General features: G+C 38.2%; 2 protein-coding genes across 2 annotated transcripts; one reads left to right on the top strand and one right to left on the bottom strand.

Annotated features, from left to right (window-relative positions):
- Positions 1 to 2,752: 2,752 nt before the first annotated feature.
- Positions 2,753 to 10,030, bottom strand: LOC106161981 (solute carrier family 49 member 4 homolog). Its single transcript, XM_013539066.2, has 11 exons — positions 8,903 to 10,030; positions 8,435 to 8,525; positions 7,656 to 7,819; positions 7,292 to 7,376; positions 7,096 to 7,148; positions 6,551 to 6,680; positions 6,124 to 6,226; positions 5,728 to 5,795; positions 5,066 to 5,196; positions 4,591 to 4,773; positions 2,753 to 4,125 (listed from the first exon to the last, which is right to left on the bottom strand). Exons 1-11 carry the CDS (start codon positions 9,279 to 9,281, stop codon positions 4,004 to 4,006), a joined length of 1,509 nt encoding a protein of 502 aa, XP_013394520.2. The 5' UTR covers positions 9,282 to 10,030; the 3' UTR covers positions 2,753 to 4,003.
- A 567-nt stretch (positions 10,031 to 10,597) lies between these two features.
- Positions 10,598 to 16,085, top strand: LOC106161970 (uncharacterized). The gene is made up of 7 exons (XM_013539049.3): positions 10,598 to 11,147; positions 13,257 to 13,364; positions 13,723 to 13,851; positions 14,227 to 14,456; positions 14,769 to 14,926; positions 15,083 to 15,190; positions 15,636 to 16,085. The coding sequence occupies exons 1-7, from the start codon at positions 10,730 to 10,732 to the stop codon at positions 15,874 to 15,876; spliced, it is 1,392 nt and encodes a 463-aa protein (XP_013394503.2). The 5' UTR covers positions 10,598 to 10,729; the 3' UTR covers positions 15,877 to 16,085.
- The last annotated feature ends 39 nt before the right edge of the window (positions 16,086 to 16,124 follow it).

The raw sequence follows: 16,124 nt of genomic DNA, 5'->3' as shown, positions 1-16,124 counted from the left end.
ACGTGTTTTCTCCCTACTGTATCGATCACCATGAAAATCTCCAGTAATCAGCTTTCCAGCTTCATTAGCAAGCAAGGTGTTAACTCGGGCAATTTATCAATAGCTGAAATTCTGAAAAGCTACATGTATAATGATAACAGTGCCCTACCCTTTGACAAGCTGACAAGACAGCACAACACACATGTCTGTTTTGTTGTGTAAGACTATCAGTGTGCGTGTGCGCGTGCAAATGTGCTTGCCCTTGTGTATGTGCCTGTGTGTCAGTGCGAGCGTGCGTGGATGTGTGCTTCAAATGCGAATTGAAAGGCGAATCAAAAGAAAGAATTAATCGTTTTTTGATCTCAGACATTTTAGGGAAAATAAGGCGAAAGATTTTTTTGTTCCGAGTACTACAGTATCTGAAAACTACCAGGCACTGGCACTAGTCAGAAGTCTCATAGCCCGTAGTAGCGTTTTTTGACTTACCACTCATTCTCAATATAAAGGTCCATTTAACTTTTTTAATTTTATTGAATGTAATTGAGTGTTTGTCCATTTGGAACTTTACTAGCATCATTCTAGCAACTTAAAAATTAAAATAATAATGACTGAATTATCTGTTCTCAAAAAACATAGAGACTAAATTTCAAACCTTCGTGACTGTCGGCCGCAGTACTATCTCACGCTCGCCAATCGATGTAGCATTTTACTTTTACTAAAGTAGAAAATCTGCAACTTGTCAGGAAGCGAGTATGATGTCAAAGGTCTCAGAAAACGTCTAAAATGTTTTATTTTAAATAACTCAATAAATAGCTTCCGTCTCTTTTTTTTTACTTTTAAAATTGAACATTTTTCCATTGAATCTTTTGGTTCAGTCCATCAATTTAAGTTGTTTGATGTTTTTGTAATATTATAGCTATTACTAAAACTTTAAATTCAGTTACATCCATGATTAGGTAGACGATATGGGGACAGGACACAATTAAATGTTTTACAGGAAACACGGCAAAACTGCTTTCTCAAAGAAAGTAATTTGCAAAACCTTCGTTACCAGACATTGTGAAAAATATAGTTGAGGCCGAGGACAAAATGTGCCAGTGAAATAAACCTACATCTCGTAAAACCGCTTTAGCGCAGTCTATTTTTGAAAGTTGCAAATATTATCTAAAAGAGTTGTTATTTTTGAAACTTTCGTTAAAACCTTCGTTACTAAATAAATTTTCCCATACTTGCATGGCATGAAGATAATAAAAAGAAAAAAAATATTTATTAATTTCTGCCGCCAGAGACTTAGAAAAAGTAGAATTTGCGAATATATCTTTTACTTAATTTTTCACTTTTCTGTCTTTTGTTTTTTTTTTTCAAATGGACCTACATTTCGAGAATGAGTTAACATTTTTTTCAGTGTACCAAAACTAAGAAAGTTAGAGTCATGAAATTTTTAGCATTTATTAAACACATCATTTTCCCAGAATATCTTATTTGATTGCAATATCTTTAAAAATGTTGAAGTTATTGAACTTTCAAGCTGGTGATGTTTTTTAGCTACCCGATATATTAAGATTATCAAGTTGATCGACTTGTAAATACGGCAGATTGGATATCTACTGCGGGTATAATCCCTTTCCCTTGATGTTTTTCTCGTTTATCTTGCTTTTGATTAAGTTGTTGTTGATTAAGCCGCTGGCACATTATTTAATGATATCATTATCTTTGTTTAAACGTGGAAATGTTTTGAACACACGCTGTAATTAGAACAAGCGGTTTATGTATTGTCAGTGTGGGTAGATTGGAAAGCGTCATGTACGCGAGAATTCTGTAGCTGTGATACAGGGCCCGGTAGACATGTACAGGTGGCCCACCTACGTCATGCTACCCGAAACCTGTATGAATTTAATGTAGGGCGACCTCTCTGTTACGCGTAATTTCAGTTTCTTGTTACCGAACTTAGTATATGTGCCGCTCATGCACTGAAGAGGCGAAGTGAAAGAAATGAGTATTTAAAATGAGTGACTTCACCCATTTAAATGTCATCAATATTCTCTTGACCACATATGTAAGTAAGATCATTTCTGTGATAATTGAATGACTTTTCGCTGGCTGTGTCATTTAATGATTTAATGAGTAACTTGCCATTCCCCATAAGGTTGCCTTTTTTTTCTGGACACTTGGCTTCTTTTTGCTGGTCTGTCGAGTCGAGTGTCTGCTTATGACGTCATGTGCTACCCTTTATTTAAACATTACGTTGTTTGTTAAATTTTATCAAAACCCGTATTTTTTAAGTTATGGTTATTTTCTTGAAAAACAACAACAACAGCAACAACAACAGCGTAAACGACTGGCGAGACAGTTATATCTTCTTAACTAGAAAATGAAACCTAATTATCTCGACTTTCTAGGTGTGATAAGGGTCACGTCCTCGATAATAAGTAGCTTAAGGCTTAATTTCATATATGCACGACGAGAGAGAAACGGAAAAACGGGAAACAAAAATCTGTGATTAGTCGACTTAAAGACTCCAGTTAACTCAAGTGACTTTTAAATTGCTGTGCCATTATGAGTTATCTAACGGCGTATGACATACAACAGAAGATTGAAGATTGTCATATTTTTTTCACAGTTTATTAACACTTAAAGAGCTGCATCCTCTGCCCTGGGTGAAATTTAAAAAGAAATTTCCACGGGGACATACCTCCATTTGTTCATATGCAGGAATTACTTCATAAATAAATCAAGAAAAGGAAGAGATACAGGAAAGAAATAATACAAATGGTCCAATTAAGGAATGCGTTTTTATTCGTAACATAACAAAGACATAACAATTAGGTTTCAAGAGGCCAGTGGGAAAAATACACTGTAATCTATGTGGTGACGGGCTCGAACTCCGTAGAATGTGTTAGAGGAGATTTCAACACAATCAACCTATATGGCTGTATTTGTATATAGCACCTCACCCCAGCTTCCATATCTGATGCTTTTCTACACTTCACTGGCCTCCTGTCTGTTTGTATACCAGTCCGGCAATATAGTGATATATATAATCCACACCGGTCATCAAGTTTGCTGCTATTTTTGGAGTAAAAAATGTTTCCCTTCGCATTAAACAAGGGTGTCCTCTTTCAGAAGACCAAACATGTCAACACGCAGTGGGAAATTACCGCACGGACTTGGTCATACATGTTTACATTTACGAAACTGATATATAAGTCTTGATTTTACATGCACTTTTTATTCTAACAGTAGTAGCAATCTTTGTTCGATAAGTTTACTCAAAATACGGTGGTTACATATTCACCATAAATCACACTTTGATTAAACGACCAGAGACGCCGCGTGCTTTGCGCGTGTTTATGTAATTACCCTTGGCACTGCCTTCGGTACTGTCGTCCGCCCTTGGCACTGTAATCCAGCTACAGCATTGGGCAGCAAGAATAAGTACTGCAGTTACGACACAAAAGGAGGATCGGAGAAGGGAGAGAGGGTATCACCTACAGCAGCTTTGAAGGTTCCCCTTCATCACTCCCAAAATAAATAAATAAATAAATAAATAAATAAATAACCAACGATACAGAAAAGCCATTCAATCCCTTTGCCCAACATCATGTGATACAATTCTCGTCTACAGTGACATATTTGCAGAACGAAGCTTGATTTTTTCAGTTATTGTGTCCGCCTCCCCATTAGTAAAATCTGAATATGCCAGTGGATACGCCTGGTACGTTAACAAAACAACAATGAAAATTTTGATAGGTGAAGCATTATCTTATCACACACAGCGATCACTGGTACATTTGGCACGTCATCAGCGAATATTTCCTGAGTATTACGTCAAATCATGAGCGTCATGATTACATCCTTATCAAATTTTTAATGGAGTCATTAAAAGATCAGGTGATGTTATCATTTCTATCTTACGCATACGTCGATCATCGGAAGACTGATCAATATCTACACAATCCATATTTATATAAACGCATGGAGGTAGTGAATTGAAATCAATGTGACGTCATGGATACCTATGACGTCATCCTTTGTGCTCAATCTGCGTATCTAGGTCAAGCCGTGTGTACCTTTCTTTGTATAATATAACTACAGGGACCACTGCGGTTGTGGAGCCGATGAGCACCCAGTTCATGAACTTTTTGTCTGAAAAAACAAACAAAACAAAAATAGATAAACAACACAAACACACAGAGAGAGAGAGAGAGAGAGAGAGAGAGAGAGAGAGAGAGAGAGAGAGAGAGAGAGAGAGAGAGAGAGAGAGAGAGAGAGAGAGAGAGAGAGAGAGAGAGCATAATAGTCGCAGATTTTAAAATATCATTAAATATTTTTGCCCATATTTTCACTTGCATGAATTGGTTGGTGCACTATTTGTTTTTTTTTTGGTATTCATTAGTCATGATCAGCGACGACGAAATTCTCTTAGTAATAAATCTCAATAGCCTTAATCCATAGCTTAGTATCTGGCGCTGTTAATAAAAAGTATGCCACTCGGAGTGTTCAGTGCCGCTGGTGCAGTATTATATACTAACTTTGTTATAACAGGCGACAGTAAATTAAAAATTTAAACGTTAAAGAGAGAGAGAGAGAGACTAAGTTTTTCGTACTTACCAACATCAGGAATCATGAATATAAAAAGGAAAACTAAGCCGCACACGTTGTTCAGGAATGTCAGAAAGCCCGTGGTCACCCCTTCGGCGGTGGGGAAGCTGGCCTCACACGCTATCTCGTAGAAGAACGCTGTGGATCCAGTTTCAAAAATTCCGCCGAGGATATACGACGTGTACAGCATCACTAATATAAATATTATATAACATGGGAAAGGAACTTTTGTGTTATGTGGCACAAGCATCAAAATACGTAACAAAATATCGTACTGGTCACTTAATGTATAATGAATAATCCATCAAGCAAATGAATACTTATTTGTATATCAAAGAAAGAATAAATAAACAAAGAGACAAAAATTTAATAAATTCCTTTAAAGTCATTAGTTCATGATACATGTATGTGTTAGAGGGTTTTTATTTCTATTATCATTAATATGGAATGTAAATAACTAACTAAATAAATAAAAATAACGTACCTGTCCATCCTGGTGAATCGCTGGGTACAAGTCCAGCCACAAGGACGGCAAACCAGACAAACGACCCAATAGCGCCAAGGAGCAGAAGTAATAACAGCTTCTTTAGGTGACCAGCAAAGATGTCGGCAAATCTATGCAGTGAAAGAAACGAGGGAACAATTTGATTGTGTAGGGTAAAAGACAGTGGCATGCCTGTGCTACTGATGCATGGAGAATTACAACATATAATGTGGCAATGCGGTGCACCGATCAAGGGACGACTGTGAATAACGTCACAACTGTCACATCATCAACTTCTACTGTCACTGTTAATGCTACAATTCCCCGATAATGTCACGACTTTTTTTACAAGTTAACATTAAAGATCAAGCTCGTGTTTTGCGATGAGGATGCGCACCCACAGGTGAAAATCTTTCATTCACCCATAACAAGAAAGTATATATTCCCATATAACACGCTGTCTTGTTGACATTTTTTCCACACTTTACGATCTGGCTTTTGTATTCAATAGGCAGATAAGGTGCGATTAAAAAATACACTTTCCAGAAATCACAACTACGGATAAAAAATTCCATCCTAATGTGGTGAAATATGGCAGTATTAAACTTACTGACTTTCAAAACTTAAAAACTAAATGACTTATAAAACTTAATGTATCTCACCTTGCTAAAATCAGTGCTGCGATCATCCCCGCTACAGAGGCCCAGAACCCGAGCCACCCAGCTTCAACCTACATAAAATGACAGAAATGCCATTTCAATATCCATTGTTAATCTTGTTGCAGCTGGGAACGTTCTCTTGCCTCAGACTCGGCTTTTTCACACACGTATACCCACTCTCTCTTTCTCTCTCTCTCTCTCTCTCTCTTACTGCCCCCCCTCTCTCTCTCTCTCCCTCTCTCTCACTGCCCCCCCCCCCCTCTCTCTCTCTCTCTCTCTCTCTCTCTCTCTCTTTCTCTCTCACTTCCCTCTCTCTCTCCCACTCTCACTGCCCTCTCTCTCTCTCTCTCTCTCACTGCCATATCTCTCTCTCTCTCTCTCTCTCTCTCTCTCCATTACCTCGGACACCCTGCCCTCCAGGTTGACGCCCAGCACTGATGTCCACACAGCGTACACTCCACACACGGAGTACGGCACCGCCACCATCCACACTCTGTGATTCCTAGAACGACATTTTCATTTTACAGCATGTGTAGTGATGAACAATAACGCCAGGGGAGACTATTCCTATCATATTTGTTCCCCTTTCTTTGCTTTGGGACATTGGGTGAAATAGTGACTAGAATAATTTTAAAAAAATTATAACATCAGACAAATAATTCAATAAAAGAGATTTTAGTACATACAAATATTTTACACTGACTTTCAATATCGGTATGTATTACCGTAATAGAGAGTTGGGTTAAAATATTACTAGAACATAAACAGGGTTTAATGCTTCTTCACATTTTGAAATATGCAAGTAAAGATAATATCAAGTGCCCACTTCAGTAAAGCGACGAGTCCAGCATTGTGGTCAACCCTAATAGTGGACGCCGAGGCCGTCGGTGGAGTTGGCGGTTTGGACGGAAAGTACACGACCATCAGGAGAAAGATAGCGATGCTCCACCCCGCTTCTGGAAATGACAAGCAAATTATAGATGAGACGTTTGGTACCTCCACCTTGGCAGTTATGTTTTTGCCTTTGTTAATCTTCTAGTTAACGGTCTAACTCAAAACGTTAAGGACGGATTTTGGTAAAAATTCAAAATAGGTCAGAAATGGGTTAATTTAGATTTTGGTGGCGATCCATTAATTAAATAATTAGAATTGAGCTGCGTGCAGGAGGTCTGCGCTATTTGAGTGCTTTTCTAGTCATATTATAACATTAAGATGATCTGTAATCGCAAATACGCATATGCCAAACAGAACAGGATAATAAAAATAGAAAAGAATGCGCGGTATGGTATGAAGTTAAGTGTGTTAGGAAACATGATACCTATGTAACGTATTACAAGTAAGAAACAAAAGCTGATCCAAAAATATACAAACCTATATACATCAACAAAAGAATATCCGAAGCCACGTCAGCTTTAGAAGGCTCGCTGGAAGCGAAATATTAAATAATTAGATTTATATACGACGCACAGCAAATGGTAGTTGTATTAAAACGCTGACATACGTGTTAAGAGGATATGACAGCATGAGGAGCTACATTGTATTTGTCGCTCGTCTAATTTGTACTTACCATGAAGAATTAGCGAAGCAAGAACAGTTGATCGAAGAAAGAGTGCAGTTTTCTGACGAAGGGGGAGCTCGAATCATAAGCGGCCCTGAAAAAAGGTTCATCAAATCCTGAAGAGATCTATCAACAGTTATGATGCACCGATGTTAAAAAGAAAAATATGAAAGAACTTTGTTACAGAAGGAAAATTAGTAAATACGGACTCATGCCAATGTCAACAGATGACAAGAACGTTTTCAAATAAATCTTCCTTCTTTTGCAGATGCAGACATGATGCACTGCACCCTCAAAATGCCTGCTAAGACCAATCTTGGTCTTAAGCCCTTCTATGTCTCACAGTACTTAATCACACAAGTAATACACACACCTATAATAAAAGTGACGGCTATCCCCAGGACATTTGCTGTAGCTGTGCAGGCGGTGACAGATGTTCTGTGCGCCACCGGAAACCAGGCGTTAGACAACAACGGTCCCGCTGCCATGGCAACTGGACCCCCAATTCCATTTAGGAGCTGTCCTGCGTGAATGAGCCTATTAATGTATTTAAATATGAAAACAGTGTATTGTTCACATCCCAAATAGTTGAAATATTTTTAAATTGGATCTTCTTTAGGCATAAACGTAACGTGAGTATGTAATATTTTGTCGTATAGTTGTTGATATTGAGACCTAGCTGGCAACGTAAAATGTTATCCATTGAGATGGTCAATGTTCAGAAAAGTTAAATTATGACGTTTCATATCTTTTAATCATAAATTGTTAATTTTACATTTGTTTTATCATCTGTAGTATATATCATTCACCTGTTCAACAATATCTTCTCCTTGCCTTTACCACAAAATTCAATGCAAGAGCCTTTGAAGCACGTTTAGGTGAAGCGGTGCGATTAAGGGTGCTTTCCCAGAGATTTAGATCGATCTAAAGATTAAGTTTTAGATCGACCTAACTCCCTGGGGGTTCAGGCTAAATTGCAGTCAGCCGAGCGGACACCATAGTTAATTACCTCCTTAGAGCTTTTAGTAGGCGGGACAGACGCTTAAGCCGGCCAAGCTGACAGTAATCTAGTGAGACTCCCCACAGGGATAGATCGATCTAAAAATCTATGGAAATGGGGTGTAAGTGGTCACCAGCATTCACCGGACTTACCAAGTGGCCGCGACTGGTTCCGTGGTTATACATCTGAGGGCAGACCCTACCGCAACCAAGGCCATGGTTATAACACACGCCCATCTCAAACCTATAAGTGTAAAATGGGTACTTACCCATGTTAAAATCTTCATAAAAATAATATGTTGGAGAAATATATAGCTCTTTCTTCCTTCCATATCTGTATGCTTCTGTTTTATTGTTTTATAAGATTTATGGTAGACTTTATCAAAATGCTCTGGTTTGTATATGATTTTACTCAAATAGGCCTAAACTAGTATGCTATTTTGAAGGAAAAAATTAAGGAAAGGAAAAAAGGACGGCAACCATTTAAAATGTTGCTAATCAACCAAATTACGCATATGGCATTTAAAGCTAGCACTTTCAATTGATTTCTTTTTGTTTGTATGTGTGTGGGTGTAGCTTTATTTCTGTCCCGAACAACGAAAAAACTAAAATATTATCTACCTTTTACGTCCATGAGCCATGTGAATATAAACGTGGACAAAACAAAAGTTATAGGCCCCCAGTTTGACAACAGGTCAATATCGCCATCATTCCAGCCGAATGCATATTTTGCACTTGTGGTCACGGGGCCCCAAGTGTTCCATATGCCGCCCTGTGTGAAAGTTAGTAGACAAAACATGATAAGTATGTACCAGCGCCTCTTGTAAACCACACCATTGTACTCGGTGCTGCCATCTTTCGAATTGTATGAGTGTTGGTTGGCCACTTCCGTATTAATGGAAGTGATCCCTGGTTGTATTATGTCCGGTGCCGTGTCTTGTGAATCGAAGTCAGAGGAAGTTGGCTCCCTCACAAGAGGTTCCTTGTCATCAAGTGACATCCCTCTGTTTGTTACTGCGGTAACAAATGCCTAAATACTGCCTGTCAAAATCCACTTAGGCCTATTAATAACGAAGTGATGAACTTGCATCAAATTGTACCTCTGTGCATCTGTACATTCTGTTAAACTTTTATGGTAAACGTTGTTTTTTTCCAAGCAAGAGAATGGATAATGTCAGAAACCTTTCGTTGTACAATCCAGCAGTCGAGTCCAGATACGGCCGATATTTTAACTGCTCAGCTAAATCTGTCTGTAGGGGCTTCCGCTATCCAAACTGGCCCAATTTTGACCTTTACCCACGTGCTTGTTTGATGTAGATCTGTATTGGTTTATTAACTATCATGAAGAAAGGGGGCTATAACTACAGCGGGGTAATCGGGAGATTTACAGATAAATTAACAGATAGACTAGAATGAGAATGGAAGAATGAGGCCTACATACTCTAAATATATTATCTCCTGGTTATTTTATGGGAAGGGGGACGGGTAACAGAACTCGTATTGATTTTTCATTTGTATTTAATGCGTTTGCATGCAAACCCTAATACACTAAGGTAGTGTTTATATCCCAATTTATCTGTCTCTCCCCCCTCCCCCCTCTCTTTCTTGCGTAACAATCGCACTTTAAAAAGTAGGTCACATTAGATACGCCAAGTTATGTCGCATTCTAATGGCAAATATACAGCTCCATGTCACATGGTGAAACACGTGTATGACAATAATTGTTTGCTTGTGGAAGATGGGTGCCAATTGACCACATACGACGCACAATCGTGGCCCATAATCTGCCCTATCTGTAGCCAAATTGACTCAATCAGATCTCATGGGAATGAAACGAAAAAAATAATTAGATAAATTGTTAGAAAAATAATAAATAGTCAAAAATAGGTCAATGGCTTGATCAATCCATGGATTGAATAAATTAAGAAATAAATGAAAATGTAGTTCATTTAAATAAATAAATAAAGTGATACGGTTTACATAGGTCTTTCAGCTCGCTGAGGTTGGTCTTTTCCTCCCTTCCCCTTTTCCAACTATGTCGGTCCTAGGCACAGGAAGTAGGGAGGTTAAGGGCTCTGTCCAATATCTATTTTAACAAATCACTGAGATAGTTCCAACTCCCAAGTTCATTATTTAGCTGTTACCCTTAACCCGGCGCTATATATTTCTTAGTGGTAACCCCAACCCCCATTTAAAATTATAAAGTTATTTCCAGCTGAGCTTAAAATTTCCGGACACAAAGAACAAAACAGTCCGATATGCATGTACACTTCTTCGAAAACTTGGCGACTAATTGGCTGATCTGAACATTCGCGTAACTGTTACTGTTATATTCGCTCATATTCCACATATTACGTAGTAATGCCCATTGTAACGTTGTCCTGAACTTAGAGCCTGGGGCAAACATCTCTGTTGTGAGATAAAGCCACACAATACCCGTTATCTCCAATGCTGATAGCGGGTGATACACACGCGCGCGCATCATTAACGGCACGAGTCGCGTTCGCACAAGTTTTGGGTGTTCCAGTCGACGTAAGTAACGATATGGCTTTAGTAAAGATTTTTTGTCTAGCACTTATTCTAACAACACAAATCATAGGACTGCAGGGGACACGGCTTCCTCGAAAGGTTCTGTCTTTCCCAATTGCAAACGCAGCCTTCACGACACTCGTTGAAAACAAAACTGCCCCGCAAGGACAGAGGTGGAATTTTTACGCATCAGCTTTTAGTGCGATTCCCTTCTCCAAAGACTACGTGTACGTGGTTAGGGGGATAGAGCGTTATCTTCTGAAGAACTCTACAAACGTGAAACCTGACGTGGTGACACATGACACGGTCTGGCCTAACGAAATTAGTGGCGTTCCAGGTGAGTGTGTTTATAAGCAAAATTTCAGGATGCATAGAATCAAAGAGAGACAGGTTAGTTTACGCCATTGCAATATAGCTAGTTTTCCAAAAGTGCGCTAAGTGCATTAAGTACTGATTTACTGCCAAAATGTGTTGTATTTACGATAACATGCAAATTTCGCGTATAAACTACCCGTGGTAAACAGTGTATTAGCACTACTCAATTTGCTGGAGATATTTGTATTTTTGGACAGATAGCCTGTATGGACACAGTCACATGTCCTAGATGGCAAACAAGTCAATCAATACATATCTTGTGTCATGGCCATAGAGATTTACGTGTACCTTTATCTTTTACACAACAAACCATTCACACCCAAACCCAATATAGAGGTGCAATGGAGGTCACAGGCATGATCTTACAAATATTAAGTGCACAGATTGCAAACTATGTTTCATTATTTTAGGGTCCCACATGAAGAAATTTGTATCAAAGTTTCAATCTCCTGGAACCATGAATAATAAAAAATAATTCATCTTCTATCACCAAAAAGGAACATACGTTACTGTCACAAATGCAAAACGTCCGGCTGTGAAATGTTTTACTCACTTTGAAAATTCAGTCATCACTGGTTTTGTTCTTTGATTTATCTCCTACAAGTATAACGTTGTGAAAAATTATAATAATCTTCTGTATAAAGCAGTTAATTGTTTTTGAGCGACTTTAATTTGTCTTGTCTTGAATATTCAAAAAACGGGGGAAATACACCCTTCCGACAGTAAAAGCATTAAATATATTAATTTCCCTCGTCATTCAAATATTATATCAGAAATGTCAAACTATCATGGAATCACAATACGTACGATTCTTTATTGACAAACACCTTCACATAAAGGTACAATCAATTACAATACGATACTAGTGGCTAGAACATAGAACAGACAAATAAATAGATAAATAAATATATATATATACATATAGATTAGCAATTGTTGAAATCAGTGACTGTACACATGTATACGAATGTCGCATTCCATAATCAATTTACCAGGTTTGATCTACACGCCCAGTCTCTGCTGACAGCGCATAACGGGTCTCACACTGGTACTATGATCTGGTTTGGACATGCGCAGAAAGACTTACTCTCTTCTCCATGCATTTCTGTACGAATATGAGGAGGGGCGTAATCACATCCATTTCTTTTGTATTCATGATGTGTATAAACATATCCGGGGGAGAGAGGGCATTAGTATTACATAGGAAACTTATATTTTCGTAGAAAGCCGCCCGTAGTTCCTTATAGGCCTCGCATTTCAGAATAAAATGTACTTCATCTTCAACCTCTCCGGAATTACAGACTTGACATAATCTTATATATATATATATATATATATATATATATATATATATATATATATATCTTATATATATATAATCAATATATTTTTTGGCCAGCAACAGAAAACACTGCTTTCTATTGCACCAAGTACTTGAACAAAATGAAACTTTCTGACAATTTTTCTAGGGGACATGCGTTACCCAGTATTAGCCATCACGCAAAGACTTCTGAGTTACGGTTTAAATATTTATAAAAAACATCCTTACGTCATGTATAATTTACCATGACTCATTCACTACAAAATATATCGGAACGCGGTAAAAAATTAAAATTAAATGACCTGGAACATACGTTACCATTTAGGGCTCTTTGCGTAATGTAAAAACATAGTAAAAAATAAAATTTGAATTTTAATTGAGACAGTCGTGAATTTTTCTTCTATACACACATGTTTTAAAAAATTGAATACAACTTTGAATTCTTTCAATTTAATTTTTGACACTTCAGCATTTGAAATACTGAGGTGTTTGGGTTTGGGTGTCAGCCAGTTTGTCACACGTAAGTGTGAAGAGTTAAAACACGCCTGGTAGTCCTAAGATATATAGCCTCATATTCTGATATAATTACACTGGTATTTGTTGAAACACAACCGATTCATATTCCTTGTCATACTATTTAATATGGTCGAGCATGAAGCCATTCAGACACTTGGCTTCTCTGGGATTTCTCTTGGTTTCACTAACTGAAGAACGGAGAATATATACAACAGTTTCCCCTATTTATTTCAGCCGAAGTTTTTGGAAAACCGACCCTAGCGGTTCCAGATGGATTCTTGTTGCCAACTAAGACAGCGGGAGACATCGGCATATATGACATCAACGTAAACCCACCAAGAGGTAGAGTTAGAATTACGTAAATTATTTAACTGGCTAAATTTGGACATATACTGCTAAATGATAAGATTTACTTACCAGCCGAATATAAAGTTTTGGAATTGTCTAAAAAGAGCTACCTGATGGTTGACGATGCTGTGCGATTTGTTAACTATATAAGTTTTTTTCATTATTTATTTAATATGCACTGTGGTTCGGAATGCGCACAAATGAGGAAATTATGAAAAGAAATCGTGTTTTCCTTCTCGAACCTAACACACATGTACCTTTATTAACACGATAGTACAGAAGGGAATTTTACATATAAGAAAGGGATATGACGTTCCCAACAAACGCAATTTTCTGTTCCCACTGCTGATAGGTCCATTCAGAATTTCCCATGATGACAACGACAAACAGAACTGGTTCTATCACCGAGTGATTTGGAAGGATATGAATGGAGATGGACGTTTGGACGCGGTTGCGGCCAGAGCAGAGAAGCCTTTCTTTGGTAAAACCGATAATTATTTATGATTGTGAGCTCCTTGTTTACATTTTTGTGACCGCCATTGGTGGTACCTTGATGAAAAAATGGTCAATAGGGAAATATAACAATTGCAAATATTTCTCGGACATCTGCTGATTTGTGATTAATTTAATTCCCATGAGTTATTTCGCTGGTTAGAAGTAAGCCTGTTAAACTTTAGTCTATAGCAACATATTTCTATTAAATCTTGACATAACTTTTTCATAATATTGCAATTTTAGTGTTAAAACACTAAAAATGAATTACCAAATAGATATATTAAAAGTTAAAACTAGTATTTAAAAATAAAATGCAATTACATATGTTATAATAAACTCCTGGATAAATGGAATCTTCTAGGCAATGCAAAGGGAGAACTCTTGTGGTTCGAGCACCCGTCCGGAGACCCGTTCACTTCACAATGGAAACCCCACCTGTTATTGAATGGCCCTGACACCTTCATCATCAACGCCACGATGAAGGTCGGGAATGGCGTGTATGACACCATCATAGCTCCGCAGTTCTTCTCCCAGGCACTGGTCGTGTATTGGTCTGTAGCTCCTTTGATGCTTTGGACCGACCCATCCAAGGTTCGTCTCTCTCTCTCTCTCTCTCTCTCTCTCTCTTGAACACACACGAGCAAGCGTGCATTTTGTGCACGTGTCAAACTTGGGTAGATTAATGGCTAACTTTATTTGTGGGTATACCATGAAGAACGCACCCAAGGCCTTATATGGCTCCTACAAAGTACAGACATGCAGGCCCACGCCATGATTTTTAGAATGACACTTTTAAATCGAATTCTTATCTCCAATTAAAGAGGATAAGGTAGAAAATACAAGACAAATTTGAAATGGGAAAGTTGTTACAGCATTGCAAATGTTTTCCATTCTGATACGCAGATTCGAAGCGTGATAATCGACGACAAGGTTGGGCCAGCTTTTGACGCAAGAGTAGTGGACCTCAATGCTGACCAGAAGCCAGACCTGCTGGTGACCAGTAACCAAGCCCAAAATGGCGCAGTTTTTGCCTATCAGCTTGATTACAATTTGCCGTTAGAGTGAGCTCATTTATTTTAATTGGCGTTCCTTCTTAGCCTACCATTTTGGGTCCATTTTATCAATAGTTTGGCATTACCCTTTTCTTGCAAAAATAGATATCTCGTGTTATTATTTTGACATATTGTTTTAATGTTATTGGTATGATTATGTTCCAGAAACACTACTTTTGTAAAGCACGTGTTAGCAGACGGGTTCACCCCCAGGCAGTCCGGCCAGGGGAAGGGTTCACCAGGTGCAGCGAAGCCGTTCTACCCCTCACTGAAGTGAGCACCGTTTTTGAAGCACAATGTTAATCGTCATTTGATATGTAGACACTCTTGTGAAAATTAGCATTTTTTGATGACAGAATTCACTTTAAAAAGGTACCAAGCGTGCCAAGGCATCGTAAAAATATCTTGGCATGCGTGTACATAGTGCTTTTGTCATTGTTGCTGATAATGATATGCCATTGTGCACGCCTACGGTCATATGTATACTGCATACAGCATGAAAAGATTACATGGCAGACATTTTCTAAAACCATCGCGCTGAAAATGACCGCTGAATAGCGATAAACTTATCTTTGGTATTAAGAGTGCATCGAAGAGCTTTTTCGTTGCACGCTGGTGACAAGAATTTTTTCGGAAACAAAGCAGTCGACTGCAACCGTGAACGCTGTAGATGCATAAAATATAAAGACATAAAATAGTTTAATTTATCCCGTTTCAGAAACGCCACAGGGAAGCCACATATCCTAGTCTGCGGAGATGACGATGGGAGGGCCTATCTTCTTATACCACAGAGTGCCGACCCAAGCAACTGGAAGTATTCGAAAGAGGTTTTCTTTGATGGCGGGAAGGAAACAGTAGGAGAAATAGCCATAGAGGATGTCGACGGGGACGGTTTTGTTGAAGTTTTTGTGCCGCTGTATTACAAGGGAGAAGTAATTGTGTTTTCCTTTGGTCCTTAGCGTTCGTATTTTTATTAAAAAGTGGCGATGCGTTGTTTTGTTTCTTTGAAGTATTTGGAGGTCGTGCATGCACACTTTTTCAACGGTAGCTGGCATTGTTTTCAATCCAAGTACTTCCTTAGCAACAGAAAGAGACTAACAATTGTTTTGGTATGCTATCATATAATATTGTCATAAATAAAGATGTGAAGAAAAGAGAAATAAATGCACAGCCTTTATGTGTTTTATTAGGGACGACGAATACTACT

The sequence above is a fragment of the Lingula anatina genome, chromosome 7 (assembly GCF_051362555.1).
Source record: "Lingula anatina isolate TDL-2025a chromosome 7, LinAna3.0, whole genome shotgun sequence".
NCBI lineage: Eukaryota > Metazoa > Brachiopoda > Lingulata > Lingulida > Lingulidae > Lingula > Lingula anatina.
Note: the sequence above shows the minus strand (reverse complement) of the source record. Positions and strands in the feature narration are given on the sequence as shown.

Bases quoted from the DNA above. Each gene is read 5' to 3' on its own strand.
- LOC106161981 (XM_013539066.2), bottom strand. From the start codon at position 9,281: ATGTCACTTGATGACAAGGAACCTCTTGTGAGGGAGCCAACTTCCTCT. The intron at 7,149-7,291 runs GTAAGTACAAAT...TTTCGCTTCCAG, and splicing joins TGCTTCGCTAATTCTTCATG to CGAGCCTTCTAAAGCTGACG. The intron at 6,227-6,550 runs GTGGGCACTTGA...ATGTCGTTCTAG, and splicing joins GGACTCGTCGCTTTACTGAA to GAATCACAGAGTGTGGATGG.
- LOC106161970 (XM_013539049.3), top strand. From the start codon at position 10,730: ATGCTGATAGCGGGTGATACACACGCGCGCGCATCATTAACGGCACGA. The intron at 14,457-14,768 runs GTTCGTCTCTCT...TCTGATACGCAG, and splicing joins TTTGGACCGACCCATCCAAG to ATTCGAAGCGTGATAATCGA. The intron at 14,927-15,082 runs GTGAGCTCATTT...ATTATGTTCCAG, and splicing joins GATTACAATTTGCCGTTAGA to AAACACTACTTTTGTAAAGC.